The 17,786-nt window shown below is 43.4% G+C and overlaps 1 protein-coding gene across 1 annotated transcript in view; it reads left to right on the forward strand.

Moving 5' to 3' along the window:
• Positions 1–17,786, forward strand: part of LOC310996402 (protein NLRC3-like) — a 260,542-nt gene that overhangs the window by 235,865 nt on the left and 6,891 nt on the right. Inside the window, exons 2-11 of the mRNA XM_083985777.1 lie at positions 4,626–4,708; positions 4,852–4,897; positions 5,303–5,405; positions 11,739–12,022; positions 12,687–14,484; positions 14,599–14,772; positions 14,864–14,936; positions 15,130–15,137; positions 15,426–15,599; positions 15,691–15,850. Of these exons, the coding sequence (XP_083841903.1) occupies positions 5,317–5,405; positions 11,739–12,022; positions 12,687–14,484; positions 14,599–14,772; positions 14,864–14,936; positions 15,130–15,137; positions 15,426–15,599; positions 15,691–15,850 (2,760 nt within the window). The 5' untranslated portion in view covers positions 4,626–4,708; positions 4,852–4,897; positions 5,303–5,316. The remainder of the gene's footprint in view (positions 1–4,625; positions 4,709–4,851; positions 4,898–5,302; positions 5,406–11,738; positions 12,023–12,686; positions 14,485–14,598; positions 14,773–14,863; positions 14,937–15,129; positions 15,138–15,425; positions 15,600–15,690; positions 15,851–17,786) is intronic.

The following is a 17,786-nucleotide window of genomic DNA, read 5'->3' on the forward strand; positions in this document are numbered from 1 at the left end:
CAAATCCAGGAATAAAAATGGAAATGAGTAAGAAAAAAAAACGAATTGAATGAAATTTACTCAAATGATATTAAGAAAAAATTAACCTTTCTAAAGCAAAAATACTATGAAACCGTAAAGTAGTAGTAAGTAAATCAGCTAAACTATTAGCTTACAAATTAAAAAAGCAGCAGGCAGAAAATACATTTGATAAAATAAGAGACGCCATTACCAACTCTACGCACTACAAAATAAAAGATATCCAACAAACCTTTGAAACATTTTATACAAATCTATAATATACCCAACTCAAAACGGATGAAGAAGCGATGGAAGCTTTTTTTAAACTCATAAAATGACCCAAAGTGAGCGATTAACAAAATAGGTTTCTAATTGGTGAAATTATTACAGATCACATTCAAGGATAAACAAAGCTTCATCCGGCAGAGTGGTACAAAGAGATGAAGGACTTACTCAGCTGATAAGTGTTTTGAACTAAGGCTACAAGATCTTTACCCACATTTTGGCAAAAAGAATTGAAAATATTCTTCCTCAGATAATAAGTCTAGATCAAACAGGTTTTATTCAGCAAAGGCAGACAAAAGATAGCATTCGCCGAGAAGACTTTTGATCGGGTTAATTGGGAGTTCCTATTTCGATTATTGGACAAATTTGGATTTCATCAAATTTTTATTAAAACTATTAAAGCACTAGGACTATATAATAAACCTAAAGCCAGAGTAAAAATAAATGGAGCAATTTCAAACCCATATGGGCTGGAAAGAGGGACTAGACAAGGCCATTGTTGTTCGCATTGTTTATATCGAACCGTTAAGTCAGGGGATTACTCAGAATAATAATATCTCTGGTATAAAAATATTAGACCAAGAATACAAGATTTCTTTATTTGCTGACGACGTTTTAATTAGTTTGTCAAACCCTGAAAATTCAATTTTGGAACTACTATCATTCCTAGAGGCTTTTGGTTTGGTCATCCAAAAGACCCAAATATTAAACTTCAATTACAAACCTAGCCAAAACATTACTTCTAAGATTCAAATAAAATGGGATCTAGAACATATGAAGTATCTGGGAGTCAACATCCCAAAAGATTTATCAAAGTTATACAACTTAAATGTTGATCTATTAAATAAAAAATTAAAGGAAGATATAAGATGGAATCTTATTCCAATATGAAGTTTTGAATCTCGGCTTGAATCGGCAAAAATGAACATCCTACCAAGGATATTATATCTATTCCAGACCCTCCCAATTGAAATAAATGATAAACAATTTAACGAATGGGATAAATTATTATCACGCTACATTTGGCAGGGGAAAAAAAACAGAGAATAAGGTTCCAAACTCTTCAATTATCAAAAAATAAGGGTGGACTGGCTCTTCCCTGCCTAAAAGATGACTACATATCAGCCCAGCTAAGGATTACAAAGCAAGTTGGAAGGAAATTGAAGAGAACAAATCGGGGACGATGCCAATTCAAGCAAGAATGGGGGATAAAAGACTAATTAAATGTCTGATGGAAACAGGAAATAAATGGATCAACCTAACACTGAAAACATGGTTAAACGTTATCTCTAGAAATGATATGTTAGAAGAGGTGAAGATTCTGAAATGGTGCTGCTACGATCTTGACTTTGCCCCAGATAAGATGGATGCCACCTATAGGGGACGGGTTATTGTACCTTGTTCAACCAGACAACACTGAAGAGCTTCCAGATGTTGAAAAGACTACACAGTCTCAACAATAGTGACTACGCCACCACCTAAACAGCACTATGTTAAAAAGTCAAAAGGCGTTGGAAAACAGTTTATTGAAAGTGTTTATCGGTGCTTATAGGACAGATTCCATGCTTAAAGGGATAGTTCAACATTTTGTCAAATTGGCCCATTGCCATAATCCCTATAGTCATAGCAGTAGGTTCGTTACCTTTAATTGTCGGTGCAAGCTATTTTTAGAACGGCGGAGCAGAGCCGCGAGCTGGTCAGGGCTACGCTACGGAGGCTCATTATGGGATTTCTTGGTTTCCCTCATCATCAAACTCATCAAATACACAATCCAACAACTCCACAACGCTCTGGTGGACAAGTTGTGAGCTGCACATTCACCACACTATGAGATAATAACACAACGTTACCACACAGAGTTGTTAAGTAACAACTGTAAACTGTAAACTGTTTTCTTGTCTGTGACAACATCTCTGTCCCGTCTGTCCGTCCTGGGTGATGATCCCTCCTCTGTTGCTCACCCTGAGCTTTCTCCTGGTTTTCCCTGTTAAAAGGGTTTTCCATGGAGTTTCTCCTCAGTGGATGTGAGGGTCTAAGGACAAAGGATGTTGTTATGATGGGATGTAAAGCCCTTTGAGACAAACTGTTTGTAAAAACGGGCTATACAAATAAAATTGCCTTGCCTTGCCTCACCTCCGCTCATTTGATTGTGCAACTGCAGTGGGTGATTTATTAATACGTAGTAAGAAGCTAATGTAACAGATGTGCACTCACTCCACCCATAAAGGACGTGCTAACCAACTTGCCAAGCGGTTGTCAACCTCTTGGCGAAACGGTTAGCATCGTGAGACCAGGGTTCGAACCCCACCTAGGGCAGGCCGTGAGAAACACAATGCAGAGGGCCAGATCATCAGCTACACTAAGACTACCGTTTAAACGCACACATCATTTTGAACTCTTTATAAACAGAAAGTAGGCAGAGTTTGTATCAAAATTAGGGCCGGGACTTTAACGCGTTAATTACGATTAATTAATTACACCAAAATTAACACGTTAAAAAAATTAACGCATTGTAATCGCACTTATTTAAAAAAAATTTAATTTTTTTTTTTTTTTTCCAATTTTTTTTTTTTTTTCCAATTTTTTTTTTTTTTTTCTCACGTGTGTCTACGTGCGGTGCGCCCGCACGCGAGAGAGGCGGCAGTTTGAGAGGCTGACTGGCAGAGATGAGAGCTGGTGAAACGCTAGCATGGTTATTTAAAACACCATCTCTGATCTCTGCCTGCACATAGATACACAGACACGGGCGCACGCTAAATGCGCTATATCGCGCTGATTGCTCAGCTGCAGCGCTATATCTATGACCTGTCACTGTCACAGGTGCAGCTCATCTCATTATGATAGGACTTCACCCTCAGAGCTCTGTCTTCAGACTGTCCTGACCTGTCCCTGAACATCACACAGGGACAACATGGAGCTGCTGTGTGATTGGTTACTGAGTTTTATTAATGTTTACATCAGGCTGAGTTCAACAAATCAGTTTATGCTACTGTGATTTAAGTAGCCTAGTTAAATACTACAGTAATCATCATAGTGTATTGGAAGGAAAGACCATTTAATCTGTATCACATATCGATTAATGAATTAATGGATAATTTGCATCCCTAGTCTGTTGGTCTTGGTTAAGTACCACCTTGAATGCTTAAGCTTATGTATTCAGTCATTCAATGGTACTAAAATCCATGTGAAAAAAAATGCTTCTCACTGTTCTCAGGTCAAATATTCATATGCGATTAAAATGCGATTAATTGCGATTAATTAATTACAAAGCCTCTAATTAATTCGATGAATTTTTTTAATCGAGTCCCAGCCCTACCAAAATATGCTTTTTATAACGAAAAAACACATTCTACGTAACAATTTATGCTCAGCAGCTGTTGGCACCCCCATACAGTCAGAATGGTACGGTCTTGGTTACATAACAACATTTTCCGAAGGTTCAACTACGAGGTTGATAGTCGAATCAGACCTCTCCGAATCGAATCGTGGAATAGTCGACTATTGGAGGTCAGCCCTAGATTGAAGATATTTTGCATCAGTTTTTCTCCAACAGGCACATTTATCAGTTGTGTTGTTGTTTCAGGATCCAGCAGCAGAGACCAGACTCTCCTGAACTCAGCTGTCTGTTTTTTAAGACCCCCTCCCATGAAAATCGTGTTTTTCGTGCTTTTCATGTGTTCCCGTGGTATTTTTTCTTGTGTTAGAGCACATATCAGCAGAAAAGGAAGTGCAAAATTGCATTTCTGAGTTTTTCTGCCTTCAAATTGCTGTGAACCAATGGCAGCCGCAAACTGGCCGTTTCAGGGAGACTGGGGTTGACGTGTCACAACCCCGGGGGAGGGCACTGTACTATACTATACCACTACTACTACTACTACACTAGTGCTACAAGCTCCCGCCCCGCTCTGCATCTGGCTCAGAGGTGAAAGGCTTGACAGCTCGGTGTAGCTGGGTGTTATCTACTGTAGATATTACACTCAGGGCCCATTTGTACCACATACAATCCCACTTACAAAAAACTGAATTATCCCTTTAAGTAGCTTCCATCTGGCTGCAGATACAGCCGAGCTACCTGCAGGATCAAAAGGCTGAGAAACTCCTTTAATCCTTCTTTAATTTTAAAAGGTGATCATGTTGTTGTACTCTTTGCCTGTGATATTGTATGCCTGGATGGCTGTGTGTGACACTGGCTATAAAACTAATTGCCCCTGAGTGATAACAAAGTTTTCCATGAACCTTGAACAATCAACGTGTCAACCACAAAGTCCACTCTGTTGTGTCACATGATTTATCAGAAAGGTCTTCCTGTTCTGTTGTTCCACGTCCCTTTGCTGTGACAGCAGCTCAGAGACCAGTCGACTGTCACTGACTGAAGGAGAAACTGATGAAGACCCTCACATGTTAAAGTCCTGATGGAAAGTCGGTAAGTTCTGCTGCTTTTCTCTCTTTCTCACTCTTTCTCTCATTTCCTGTTGTGTTCACTGTCATCATGTTAATGTCTCTACTCTTTGACTGTGAAGTGATTATAGACTGATGTTGGTGCTCCTCTCTGTGTTTCCTCTACAGGTGAAGGAAGAGCGACTCTGACTGGATGTGGGTCTGAATTCACCTGGTGAGTGTCGTCTTTGTCCTACAACCCAGCTGATTTATCTCCTTTGTTCTGTTTGTTCTCCATTGGATAAAGGTTCTGTTGTACATGAAGGAAGGTAGTGAATGTTGTGTTTTAAACATTTAGCTATTGAAGGGGAACTATGCAAGATTTGCAAGAACAGTTTGATGTCAGAAGGATTTGAACTTTCCTTCCTTCAGCACCATCTGCTGGTTGAAAGCAGAACTTTCCTTCCCTCAGCACCATCTGCTGGTTGAAAGCAGAACTTTCCTTCCCTCAGCACCATCTGCTGGTTGAAAGCAGAACTTTCCTTCCCTCAGCACCATCTGCTGGTTGACAGCAGAATGACACTGTGGTGGACAGGTGTGTAAACCTTGTTGTTGTGACTGAGTGCAGCTCTCTCTGCAGGTGGAGGCTCAGCTATGGATCAGTGTGAGGACAGACAGGAGGGAGCCCCCCCCTCTGAAACCACTGTGTGTGGGGAACATGAGAGCCAGACCAGAGGTCAAAGGTGAGATGAGGATCTCTAACTGTCCAGGACTCAGATCTCTGCTCTGTGGAGCAGCACGGGTGGAGATACTGCTGTTATCTGATATCAGGTTTTTAACCTCTTGTCACTCCTATAAATTCTGTAATATTCGCCTTTCCAAGGCGTACCCAAAGTAAATTGAATGCTGTTCTTGAACTGTTTGGAGAATATGGATGGGCTTGGTCTCTTTTGAAAGGTATCACTCTGAAGTTTTTCCCCCAAACTGAAATAATCACTATAAGTGCTACTATCATTGAGTAATCTAAGTGGGAGCACACTGAATTAGAATGTTTTTATTCTCGCCTGAATTTTTTTGTTGCAATCAGATGCCTGAAGATGAGTGTGGCTGAGAATTTTAGCTGGAAAACACAATGGGACTACAGCATGAAGCCTTACCTGGCCCCAGTTCAAATTTGATAACAATCCTGCTAAAAATGAGTATTTTACACATGTTTTTCTAAGTGTATATCTAGGCGTTTTCCTAAAGTTGCCATTGAGAAACAATACATGCGCCAAAGTGCAGCTTTTGCAAAGTTACGCATGAAGATGGCAGTGCTGCCTTTTCCCAGGGACCGTGAATGCAGCACATCGTTCGTTTCGTAATCTCATTGGCTATTCAATGCTACAGTTTCCATCGGGATCGGTTCCTATTGGCTGAAGCCATTCAGCGCTGTCGGAGGGGATGTTCCTCATGAGACACAGCCACTCATTCGCTATTGCAGGCGGCAGCCGGGGACAGGGAGCTTGTGATTGGTCGAGTGAGCTGTCAATCGAAAGGTCAGAGGGCAGCGCCATTTTGAAAAGTGAAATAAACATTGTTTTCATGTAAACGCCGGACTTATGAGGAGAAATAAACAGATTTACTGGATATACAATGCGTAATTTCATAAGATGCAGCAGCGGGATGAGGTTATCTACCGGTACAACCGTGTGTTTTGGACTAAATACTTTACTGGATTGGATTTACTGGACTTTTCTGAATGTAACGACACCAAGTTTGTGGGGAAACCCTGTGATCCTGAGCCTGCCCTGACACAAATCGTGAGTTATATCGGCTTTTTACGAACTTTGTTAGCATGTTTATAGTCTGATTCGAGTGTTGCTGTGATGATTATATTTAGGAATGGTCGGCATATCTTTAATCACAAGAGTTTTAGCTTTCCAACGATATGTGGCATGACTATTTCAAGTGACTGGTGACATCCTCTATGACACCTCCCTGATTAAAACCCCCCCGGGGGCCCGCCGGCGGGCCGTCGGTGTGGCAAGGGGTGACAGGGTTGTGCATTATTGTTTTACTATTATTATTGGTACTAATAACAGTGAATAACTCATTTAAATCAACAAGCCATTGTTTCAGTCTCACAACAAGATCAGAAGAACAGAGTAGAGAGGCTTTATTGTCATTGTAGAAATATACAGTTAAATTCTCTTTGATGGTAAATATAGCCTATATAAAAATGTTAAAGCAGTACTAAAGAACTTTCAGTTTTGGTTGAGTTTGGCGGCGCCAGTGGCCCAAAGCGGTAGTGTTTTGCCTGAAGGAAGACTCCATTTCCCATGAGCACTAGCACGTAGCGCTGTAAACATCCTGATCTCCCGGTGCATGGAAATGAACAGAAGACGTCCAAACTAAGTTTCTGTTGCCAGCGGATCATTTCACAGTAAACACTAGGGGTGTCAACAATAATCGATTCGGCGATGCATTGCAATGCGGGACATGGACGATTCAGCATCGATGCTGCAACGTGCCATAATCGATTATGTCACTGTTTATTTTCTGGCCTCAAATAAAGTTGTGAAGTTTCAATTACCTCCGGGGGCATTTCCGGAGCAACGACATGCGCAGCCTGTAGCTACATGCTAAGCAGCAGCACCAGCAGTAGCAGTGTTGCCGCTGGCTTTCTTTTTCCTTTTTTTTTTTTTTTTCACCCGCAGTCGGGTTGAGAATTAATTAATTAACGCTCATGAGTCCGGCCGTGTTGGGTCCGAGATTCAACAAGCCGGTCGGGTTTTACCGTAAGGCTACTACAGGCAGTATCAGCATGCCCGTTTATCACCGATAAACACAGTAGAGGAGGGGGAGTGACTGAGCTCAGGCTGGGGGGTCTCTGATGCAGCGAGAGAGAGAGAGACCTCCGTGCCGTGTAAAAAAACAACAACAACAAAAAGTGTCACGACTTCCTGTATCTGGCCCTTCAAAATAAAAGCCCTATAGTCTTTCATATTGATTTTGAGACACGGCTCCAAAGGTTTGTTTGTTTTTTCCTGCGGCTAATTTTTGGGGGCAGCCCTAGAAGTGATTTAAATGCCATATACATACCATTCAATTTTATTTTATTTTATGACATTTATGTCAAAGATACAGGAGAGTGATAATACATAGCAGCCAATAAAATCTGTTGTTCAATATCTCATGACTGATGAAGAATTTGCCGTGTTGAGTGCAGTAGAATTTTGATGCATTGCAATGCATCGCAATGCATCAGAGAATCGAATCGAATCGAATCGTTACCTGCTGAATCGTAATCGAATTGAATCGTGAGGGCAGTGCCAATGCACACCCCTAGTAAACACACATAAACAATCCGACGGAAAGGTGCCGCATTGCCTGCTCCCTCCTCGTCGTGACTCGCGAAAGTGAAAGTGAAACTTAAGTGAGAGCAGGGTTCCTACCATGCTCCTCAAAGCTGCTTAGTGCCAGTGAAGGCAATACAGACCATAATGATACAGACCCCCTCAGGCCATGACAGAGGCAAGGCAAGGCAAGGCAATTTTATTTGTATAGCCCGTTTTTACAAACAGTTTGTCTCAAAGGGCTTTACATGGCATCATAACATCCTCTGTCCTTAGACCCTCACATCGACTGAGGAAAAACTCCATGGAAAACCCTTTTAACAGGGAAAACCAGGAGAAAGCTCAGGGTGAGCAACAGAGGAGGGATCCCTCACCCAGGACGGACAGACGGGACAGAGATGTTGTTACAGACAAGAAAACAGTTTATAGTTTATGTCACAGAATGTGCGAAATATGGAAATGTTAGCAGGAGTTGATGAAGGCAGTCTCTGGTGGGGGGGGGGGGGGGGGGGGCAGGGAGAGCTGGCCAGCTCGATGGCGATGACAGAGGTGTCATTCAACCTGTTGTAAGTCGATGTACCATCACAAAAGTTATGAAAATATAATATGAAGGTTGAAAAGTTCCTTAGTGTTGGTTTAAGTAGAATAACAAGTGATATGTGCTCAAAATAATATTGTTGTTAGGAACATAATTGATAAGAGAGTTGGTAATAGAAAAATCTCAATTCCTGTTGTGATTAAAGCCCTGAGATGAACATCAGGTAGAAGTTAACAGTGCAGAGTGAAGGTCAGTAACTCTGTCTGTGGTTAGAGTACCAAGAGTTCTGCTGATCAAATGTTCAAATGAACCAGTTTCAGCTTTAAGATCATCATACACACTGTCATTTTAGAAATTGTTCTATTTACTCACAGTACATGTTAGAAATAAACCTGTCTGGCCCAGAACTTCATGACTGTTTGAGAGAATACACACTAAGGAGAACTACACTGCCTTGGTCATTTGTGCTGTTCAAAAAAGAGATTCAGGTTCATATGGACAAGGGAAATTTGGCCAATATGGTTCATCCATTTTACAAGGACTGTAAACAGCAGCTAAATATAATTACAGAGAACTAGCTACAGAACTTTATAGGGTAAAATTACATCTCCCTGTTTTCTATTTCTTTTACAATGCAATGAAGTTCTGTAGTGTTCGCAACGGGTTCACACAGGCTCAAAAAGGGAAAACACGAGTTCAGGGGAATCGGCTTGTGGCTCTGCCTCAGCTGTGTGATACCATTATGAGAGGCGACCAGAGATTCAGACTGGTTGGAATCCATCTGACCATCTGTTTGCCTTTTGGGAGCGGTTCGTCCAGGGCCGGTCCTAGGCATAGGCGATATAGGCGGTCGCCTAGAGCGCCAACTGCTGGAGGTCAAGGGGGGGGAAAAATGATGATAATAATGATTTATGTCCGCTGGCGCCCCCTCACTTTGTGTTTTCTGTGTAGAAAAAAAAAACCAAAACAAATGAATAAACAATGACAAACATGTTCCTAAATTGTGTATAGTCACACACACACAGCAGATACCAGGAATGCTCTCCAGCCGTTTTCCTGTTAGAAACGCCACATTTTTAATTAGATGTGTGGCACAAATGCCGGCGCGTTTGCGCGACCGTCTCGATATGTTTTTATTTTTCATATTTCGGTCATTTACGCAGTAGAAATGCGGTTCAACTACTGTGATTGGGAGGCTCTCCTCTTTCAAATACGCACGGCCGCACGCCCTTGACGACCTGTCAATCATAACAACAACTGTGAAGCGCTTTGAAACAGCAGAGTCGTTCAGAGGGAGAGAGAGGGATAGAGAGAGAGAGAGAAGCAGTGAGGATGATGACGGTGCTTCAGAGGTTTAAAGTTCTGACTAATTTGATGAGGAAGATTATGAAAAAAGAAGACAGAGTTGAGACTTCAGCCTGCTCAGACAGCAGGGCCAGTGGGCCACAGCTCCAGATCAGCTCCAGCTCTGTATTCACACCTGCTGAGCTATCAAACTAGTTTTTTTTTTTTTTTACCTCTCAAACAGTACCACAGTGACAACACATATAGGGTACATTATATAGGCTAAATATTGTAAATCTTGTGTGTTTTTTGTCTATTTAGTTGATATTTGGAGAAAATTTCTCATTTAGGACTACACACATCTCATGAAGTTTGAAATGCAACGTGAAGTCAATATTTAGCTTCTGTTATCCCACATTTGAGACATTTGGTGAGAATGACAGTTAGGCCTAACATTTATGCTCAAAAAACAATTTCACACATTTTTTTCTACACTTCTCGCCTTATATCATACAGTATATTCCACTGCTTTTGTGAAGCCCAGACTTTCGTATACCCATTTCAAGCACCACAACAGTTTGTTCTCATGATTGTGAAGAGACTGATTTTTTTCATGTCTTCACCCAGGATTTACTCAATGCAATTTTACTGATTGTATGTGCAAGTTGTGTATCTCAGGGTCAGAGGGGACATAGATACACTGCTATGTTATCGTTATGATTATTATGATCATTGTTGGGGGGGGGGCGCCATAGAGTAATCTCGCCTAGGGCACCAAAACGGCTAGAGCCGGCCCTGGGTTCATCTCTTCTCCTTACCCCTGTAAACTGCAAAAATGGGCACACAAGAAATACAGAAATTTGAAATTAACTCATTGAGTGCCACGCTCCTTTCCAAAGTTTTAGTCAAGTGTACCGGCAATTTAGACCATTTTTGACTTTTTATGTAGAGCCATAGTGTATTCTATATTATTGCCACCAACACATACTGTAGCTCAATTGATAGGTTTAACTTTATGCTTCAAATGACCACAAACCGTTTGTTTCTACGTGCCTCTGTTCCTGAGAAAACTCAAGCTAAACATGGCTGGGTTTCACCAAAATCCCTCCTTTTTTTCTAGAAAAGGAGATAGAGCGTCTTTTATGAAAGCTGCTCTGTTTGTGTCTGTCGCTCTTCTGACACTCGCATTTCTGGATCAAAGGGCTCGTATAAGATAAATATATACAACAATTGTTGTTCTATTCACAAAACCACCATCGGGGGCGGGGGGGGGGCGCCACTAAACAACAATAACACAGACGCACCGTGCCGTGTCACAGCCTCTCGCCGCGGAGCGTGAGGGTCAGTCGGCCACCGCGGCTCGGGAACATCGGTCCCACCGGTGGTCGCGGTCCTTCTGTGGTACGGGTCGGTGCCGGCGGTCTGCTTTGGCCCAGAGACCATCAGATTTTACCGCGGGGGGACTTTGGGGAGGACACGGTGTTGCTCGAGGTGAAGACCGGGCGGACTGTCGTCTGAGAGCTTCCTGGTTCAGCTCCGAGCTGCTGGAGCCTCGCGGGTGAGAGCAGAGCAGCTGCTGCATCCACATGCAGAACTCCGTTTGCAGAAGCCGAGTTATGATAAAAACTTCCAGATCATGAGCTGTCATGTGACTTTGATCGTCATCTATTTCAGTTCTCCTCGTCGTAGAGTCCCCAAATTTACATATAATGTTTATTAAAGTGTCTATTTTCATAATATAAAAAAAAAGCAAAAAACGAAAAATCTCGTTTTTGGCACTCAACGCATGGGAACGAAAAACGAGAAATTACGTGGTTGGCACTCAATGAGTTAATCAATAAACAGTCTTTTAGTAAGTCAGAATTCAGTCATACAGTGTAAACCCAGTTTCAAACTGTTTGTCATTCCTGTTTCAGGAAAAAGATGGAGACACTCCCAGAGATCCTTTTGAAGACTTTGGAGGATTTGGGAGATGATGATTTTGAAAAATTCAAGTGGTACCTGTGGCACAGAGGAGTCCTAGAAAAACTCCCATCAATCCCAAAAAGTCGACTGGAGAAAGCAAACAGGTTATACACAGTGGATCTACTGGTCCAGACCTACTGTATAAACACTGTGAAAGTCACCAAAACAGTCCTGGAGAAGATTAATCAGAATGATCTACTGAGAAATTTCACAGGGCCCATCTCAGAACCCAAACGTAAGTTTGATAAAAAATGTGAAGTTATAAGGACATTGTAGAGTGGTCAATCAAAACCAGGTGGATGAGGACAGTTTCATCATCCAAAGAGCTTCTTTGGTCTTGTCAGCAGAGTGGGGAGTTTCTGTAGGGATTCTTAAATGTTACATGTGGTTGGCTGAAACATAAGGCCAACAGTGAAGTGTCAGTGCTGCAGTTCCTCTCCTGGCAGGTTGTTGAAGCATCTTGGAGAACTTGCCACAGTTCTTCTGTGGACTGAGACTGTGTCAGTGTCTTCTGTCTCTTCATGTCATCAGAGGCAAGGCAAGGCAATTTTATTTGTATAGCCCATTTTTACAGTTTGTCTCAAAGGGCTTTATGTGGCATCGCAACAACATCCTCTGTCCTTAGACCCTCACATCCACTGAGGAAAAACTCCATAGAAAACCCTTTTAACAGGGAAAAATTGGAGAAACCTCAGGGTGAGCAACAGAGGAGGCATCCCTCACCCAGGACGGAACGGAACGGAAACGTGCAATAGATGTTGATACAGACAAGAAAACAGTTTATAGTTCATGTGGGAAACATGGAAATGAAAACAGAGGTGTTTCCATGATTCATGTTTTCTATGCAATAACTAAAATAATAACTTCTCACTGACGTCATTGGTCCTTTATTCTTACAGAGATTCTCACTGGCTGCCAACATAAATTCAAATCCAACCTGAAGGAGAAGTTCCAGTGTGTGTTTGAGGGCATCGCTATAGCAGGACACCAAACCCTTCTGAACCAGATCTACACAGAGCTCTACATCACAGAGGGAGGGGCTGGAGAGGTCAATGATGAACATGAGGTCAGACAGATTGAAACAGCGTCCAGGAAACCAGACAGACCAGAAACAACTATCAGACAAGAAGACATCTTTAAAACCCCACCTGGAAGAGACCGACCAATCAGAAGAGTGATGACAAAGGGAGTGGCTGGCATTGGGAAAACAGTCTTAACACAGAAGTTCACTCTGGACTGGGCTGAAGACAAAAAATACTTACAGGACATACACTTCACATTTCCCTTCACCTTCAGAGAGCTGAATGTGCTGGAAGAGAAAAAGTTCAGCTTGGTGGAACTTGTTCATCACTTCTTCTCTGAAACCAAAGAAGCAGGAATCTGCAGGTTTGATCAGTTCCAGGTCGTCTTCATCTTTGACGGTCTGGACGAGTGTCGACTTCCTCTGGACTTCCACAACACTGAGATCCTGACTGATGTGACAGAGTCCACCTCAGTCAACGTGCTGCTGACCAACCTCATCAGGGGGAACCTGCTTCCCTCTGCTCGCCTCTGGATAACCACACGACCTGCAGCAGCCAATCAGATCCCTCCTCTGTGTATTGACATGGTGACAGAGGTCAGAGGGTTCACTGACCCAATGAAGGAGGAGTACTTCAAGAAGAGGTTCAGAGATAAGCAGCAGGCCAGAGAGATCATCTCCCACATCAAGACATCACGAAGCCTCCACATCATGTGCCACATCCCAGTCTTCTGCTGGATCACTGCTACAGTTCTGGAGAAGCTGTTGAAGACCAGAAGGAGAGGACAGCTGCCCAAGACCCTGACTGAGATGTACATCCACTTCCTGGTGGTTCATCTAAAATTGAAGAAGGTCAAGTATGATGGAGGAGCTGAGACAGATCCACACTGGAATCCAGAGAGCAGGAAGATGATTGAGACTCTGGGAAAACTGGCTTTTGAGCAGCTGCAGAGAGGAAACCTGATCTTCTATGAATCAGACCTGACAGAGTGTGGCATCGATATCAGAGCAGCCTCAGTGTACTCAGGAGTGTTCACACAGATCTTTAGATTGGAGAGCGGCCTGTACCAGGACAAGGTGTTCTGCTTCGTCCATCTGAGTGTTCAGGAGTTTCTGGCTGCTCTTCATGTCCATCTGACCTTCATCAACTCTGGACTCAACCTGCTGTCAGGAAAGAAATTCACCTTTATACTTTTTAAACTGTTCAGAGACAAATCATCACATTTCTACCACAGGGCTGTGGACAAGGCCTTAAAGAGTCCAAATGGACACCTGGACTTGTTCCTCCGCTTCCTCCTTGGTCTTTCACTGGAGACCAATCAGAATCTCCTACGAGGTCTGATGACTCAGACAGGAGGTGACTCACGGTCCAATCAGGAAACAGTCCAGTACATCAAGAAGAAGATTAAAAAGACTCCCTCTGCAGAGAAAAGCATCAACCTGTTCCACTGTCTGAATGAACTGAATGACCGTTCTCTAGTGGAGGAGATCCAACAGTCCCTGACATCAGGACGTCTCTCCACAGATAAACTGTCTCCTGCTCAGTGGTCGGCTCTGGTCTTCATCTTACTGTCATCAGGAGAAGATCTGGACGTGTTTGACCTGAAGAAATACTCTGCTTCAGAGGAAGCTCTTCTGAGGCTGCTGCCAGTGGTCAAAGCCTCCAACAAAGCTCTGTAAGTGTAGAGATAGTTGGATTTATTCATCATTACATAAAAACACTTCTGTCTTTTCAACAGGACAGATGTTTAATTCCTTTCTTCTTTAATTCCTCATGATCATCTCTTCAGACTGAGCAGCTGTAACCTCTCAGAGAGAAGCTGTGAAGCTCTGTCCTCAGTCCTCAGCTCCCAGTCCTCTAGTCTGAGACACCTGGACCTGAGTAGCAACAACCTGCAGGACTCAGGAGTGAAGCTGCTGTCTGGTGGACTGGAGAGTCCACACTGTAGACTGGAGACTCTCAGGTGAGGATCCATCCAGCTGTTTATCTGATGCCACTTGAACACAGCAGCAGGTGTTGACAGAGGGTTCCTGTGTGTTGTCGTGTGTGTTCAGTCTGTCAGGATGTCTGGTCACAGAGGAAGGCTGTGCTTCTCTGGCCTCAGCTCTGAGCTCCAACCCCTCCCATCTGAGGAGGAAGGCTGTGCTTCATTGGACATGTTCATGTTTTTACACTTTTTTGAGATAGTGTCTCCAAACGGGGGAATTGGAAGTGCTGTGCAGCTTGACGTCACAAAGCACCGAACTCACGTGATTCCACGTCCCGGTACTTCCTTATCCTCTTCCTTATCCTGTCCATCATTTCACATAAAGTGGTGCAGGAGGAGCGGTCAGTACAGCGGTCGCCAGATGATCATTTTGAATCATTGACTGAAAAACAGCCGTCCGTCATTACAAATGAAATTGCGGACTGGAGAATATTGGAATGGTACCATCACAGTCACAGTTTATAATCAAATTTATCTATAAATCTATTTATACAAACTAGAACATGTTGAGTAAGAAACACTGTAAACTCTCAGGTTTGTGTTGAAATTGTTGTTGTGCATTTATGATTCTAACCTGTTATTTCCTTCATATTGAGTATGTGAGTGTTTTTCCTTGAATTCCTCTTCAGATTGAGCGGCTGTAACCTCTCAGAGAGAAGCTGTGAAGCTCTGTCCTCAGTCCTCAGCTCCCAGTCCTCTAGTCTGAGACACCTGGACCTGGGTAACAACAACCTGCAGGACTCAGGAGTGAAGCTGCTGTCTGGTGGACTGGAGAGTCCACACTGTAGACTGGAGACTCTCAGGTGAGGATCCATCCAGCTGTTTATCTGATGCCACTTGAACACAGCAGCAGGTGTTGACAGAGGGTTCCTGTGTGTTGTTGTGTGTGTTCAGTCTCTCAGGATGTCTGGTCACAGAGGAAGGCTGTGCTTCTCTGGCCTCAGCTCTGAGCTCCAACCCCTCCCATCTGAGAGAGCTGGACCTGAGCTACAACCATCCAGGAGCCTCAGGAGTGAAGCTGCTGTCTGCTGGACTGGAGAGTCCAGACTGTAGACTGGAAACTCTCAGGTATGGAGAGGCTGCTGCAGCCACACACACTGTCTGATAGAGGAGGAGGAGCTGGAACATTTTCTATGGCCCCGTTCACATCTGGTCACACCTGGTATTAAAGGGATAGTTCACCCAAAATTCAAATTTCACTCATTATCTACTCACCCTCATGACGACTAAGAGCTGTGAGAATTTTCAGAGTCCTCCGTTCCTTCTCTGAGTTACGGGGGGGTCCGTGCAGCAGTATTTGTCCATATAATGGTTGTCAATGGACACCAACTTTCTTCGTCCAAAAAGACACACCAAAAAACATCCAAATACCTCCATAGTGCTTGTCTGTAATGTCCCTCTTGTACTGAAGCCCCGACATGAGAAATTGTTCCGAAAAAAGTTAAATAAGTCTATATTTTAAGCTTGTTTGTAGCGGAAGCTCCCAGTGTCTCGGTTCACTGCTCTTCCTGTGTCAGTGCCAATCTCGCGTGATTTGCACTGACCGGCGGAAAAATTTCTCATGTCGGGGCTTCAAGACAAGAGGGACATTACAGACGAGCACTATGGAGGTATTTGGATGTTTTTTGGTGTGTCTTTTTGGACAAAGAAAGTTGGTGTCCATTGACAACCATTATATGGACAAATACTGCTGCGCGGACCCCCCCTGTAACTCAGAGAAGGAACGGAGGACTCTGAAAATTCTCACAGCTCTTAGTTGACATGAGGGTGAGTAGATAATGAGTGAAATTTGAATTTTGGGTGAACTATCCCTTTAACATCTGTCTCTGGTGATCCATGCACAGGGTTTCCCGCAGCGCTTTCCAGCGGCCACCTTAACAGGAAAGCGCTGCCGCCTAAAGTAACGTCTTAAAAAAAAAAAAAAATGTAGCGATATTTGCCCCCCCGTCGGACGATCACCTTCATTCATCTCCATTCCTCTCCGCATCCTCTCACACACATACACACCACAGAGAAGTGCGCATGCATAACAGCAGCGCGAAAGCGAAACTTAATACGGCGTGCGCCATGCCCCCCCTCTCGTATTTCGCCAATTTTCAAGTTGTCACTGAAGATCATGCTCCGGTGCCACACAGATCTGTGCGTAAGCGATGTGCTTTCGGCCAATCAGAACGCTTCATTTTCACTCAACCACCCGCCCTCCTCCGGGCTTTGCGCCTCAGTTAAGGTCTTTGCACACTGAGTCCCTTTTTCGTCCAAAATTGCCGCACGTCAAAAAATAAATTTGACCTCATGTTGTGTCGATCATGTTTACACACCGAGTCCGAAACTTTCATCCGTCATTAAACTTTTCGGAACAGGTTCGATTTACTCTGCTCATTAACTTTGATTTAATGTGTTTTTCGCATCCGTGAAAAGTCTTTTGACCAATCACATCAGAGTTTAGAGGCTGGAGAGGGAGAGAGGGGGGGGGGGGGGGGGTCACCGCTGAGTGTGTGTGTCTGTGACTGTCTGTGTGTGTGTGTGTGTGTGTGTGTGTGTGTGTGTGTCTGTGTGTGTGTGTGTGTGTGTGTGCGTGCGCCAGCCGCTGTTCAGGATCATGGAAATTGTCCGTCTTCTGTTTACTGTGTGAGCTAATAATCAATATCTTTCAAACTGGACCTCTGACATCCTATAATAACCTGTTGAAGTGATGATGATAGTTCCTCTGCTCATTAACAAGCAGCAGATCCTCTACTGGCTCCTCTCAGACACTTTGTCTCTTTCATTTCTCTACAAGTGAGAGAACCACAAAGTGCATCACTGCCTGACGATTTTTGTCTCCCTCCTCGAAATTTGGAACACAAAATAAAAACGCATGCGAATAAAACGCAACGGACTCGGTGTGCAAAGACCTTTAGGCTTGGGTGAAAGGACAGAACCGCGCGACATTTAACCATATAAATGACGGCGCTTGCGAACGTCCGTGTCATCGTGTCAGCGACTGGTTG

Source organism: Trachurus trachurus (assembly GCF_905171665.1).
Source record: "Trachurus trachurus genome assembly, chromosome: 13".
In the NCBI taxonomy this organism is placed as follows: Eukaryota; Metazoa; Chordata; class Actinopteri; order Carangiformes; family Carangidae; genus Trachurus; species Trachurus trachurus.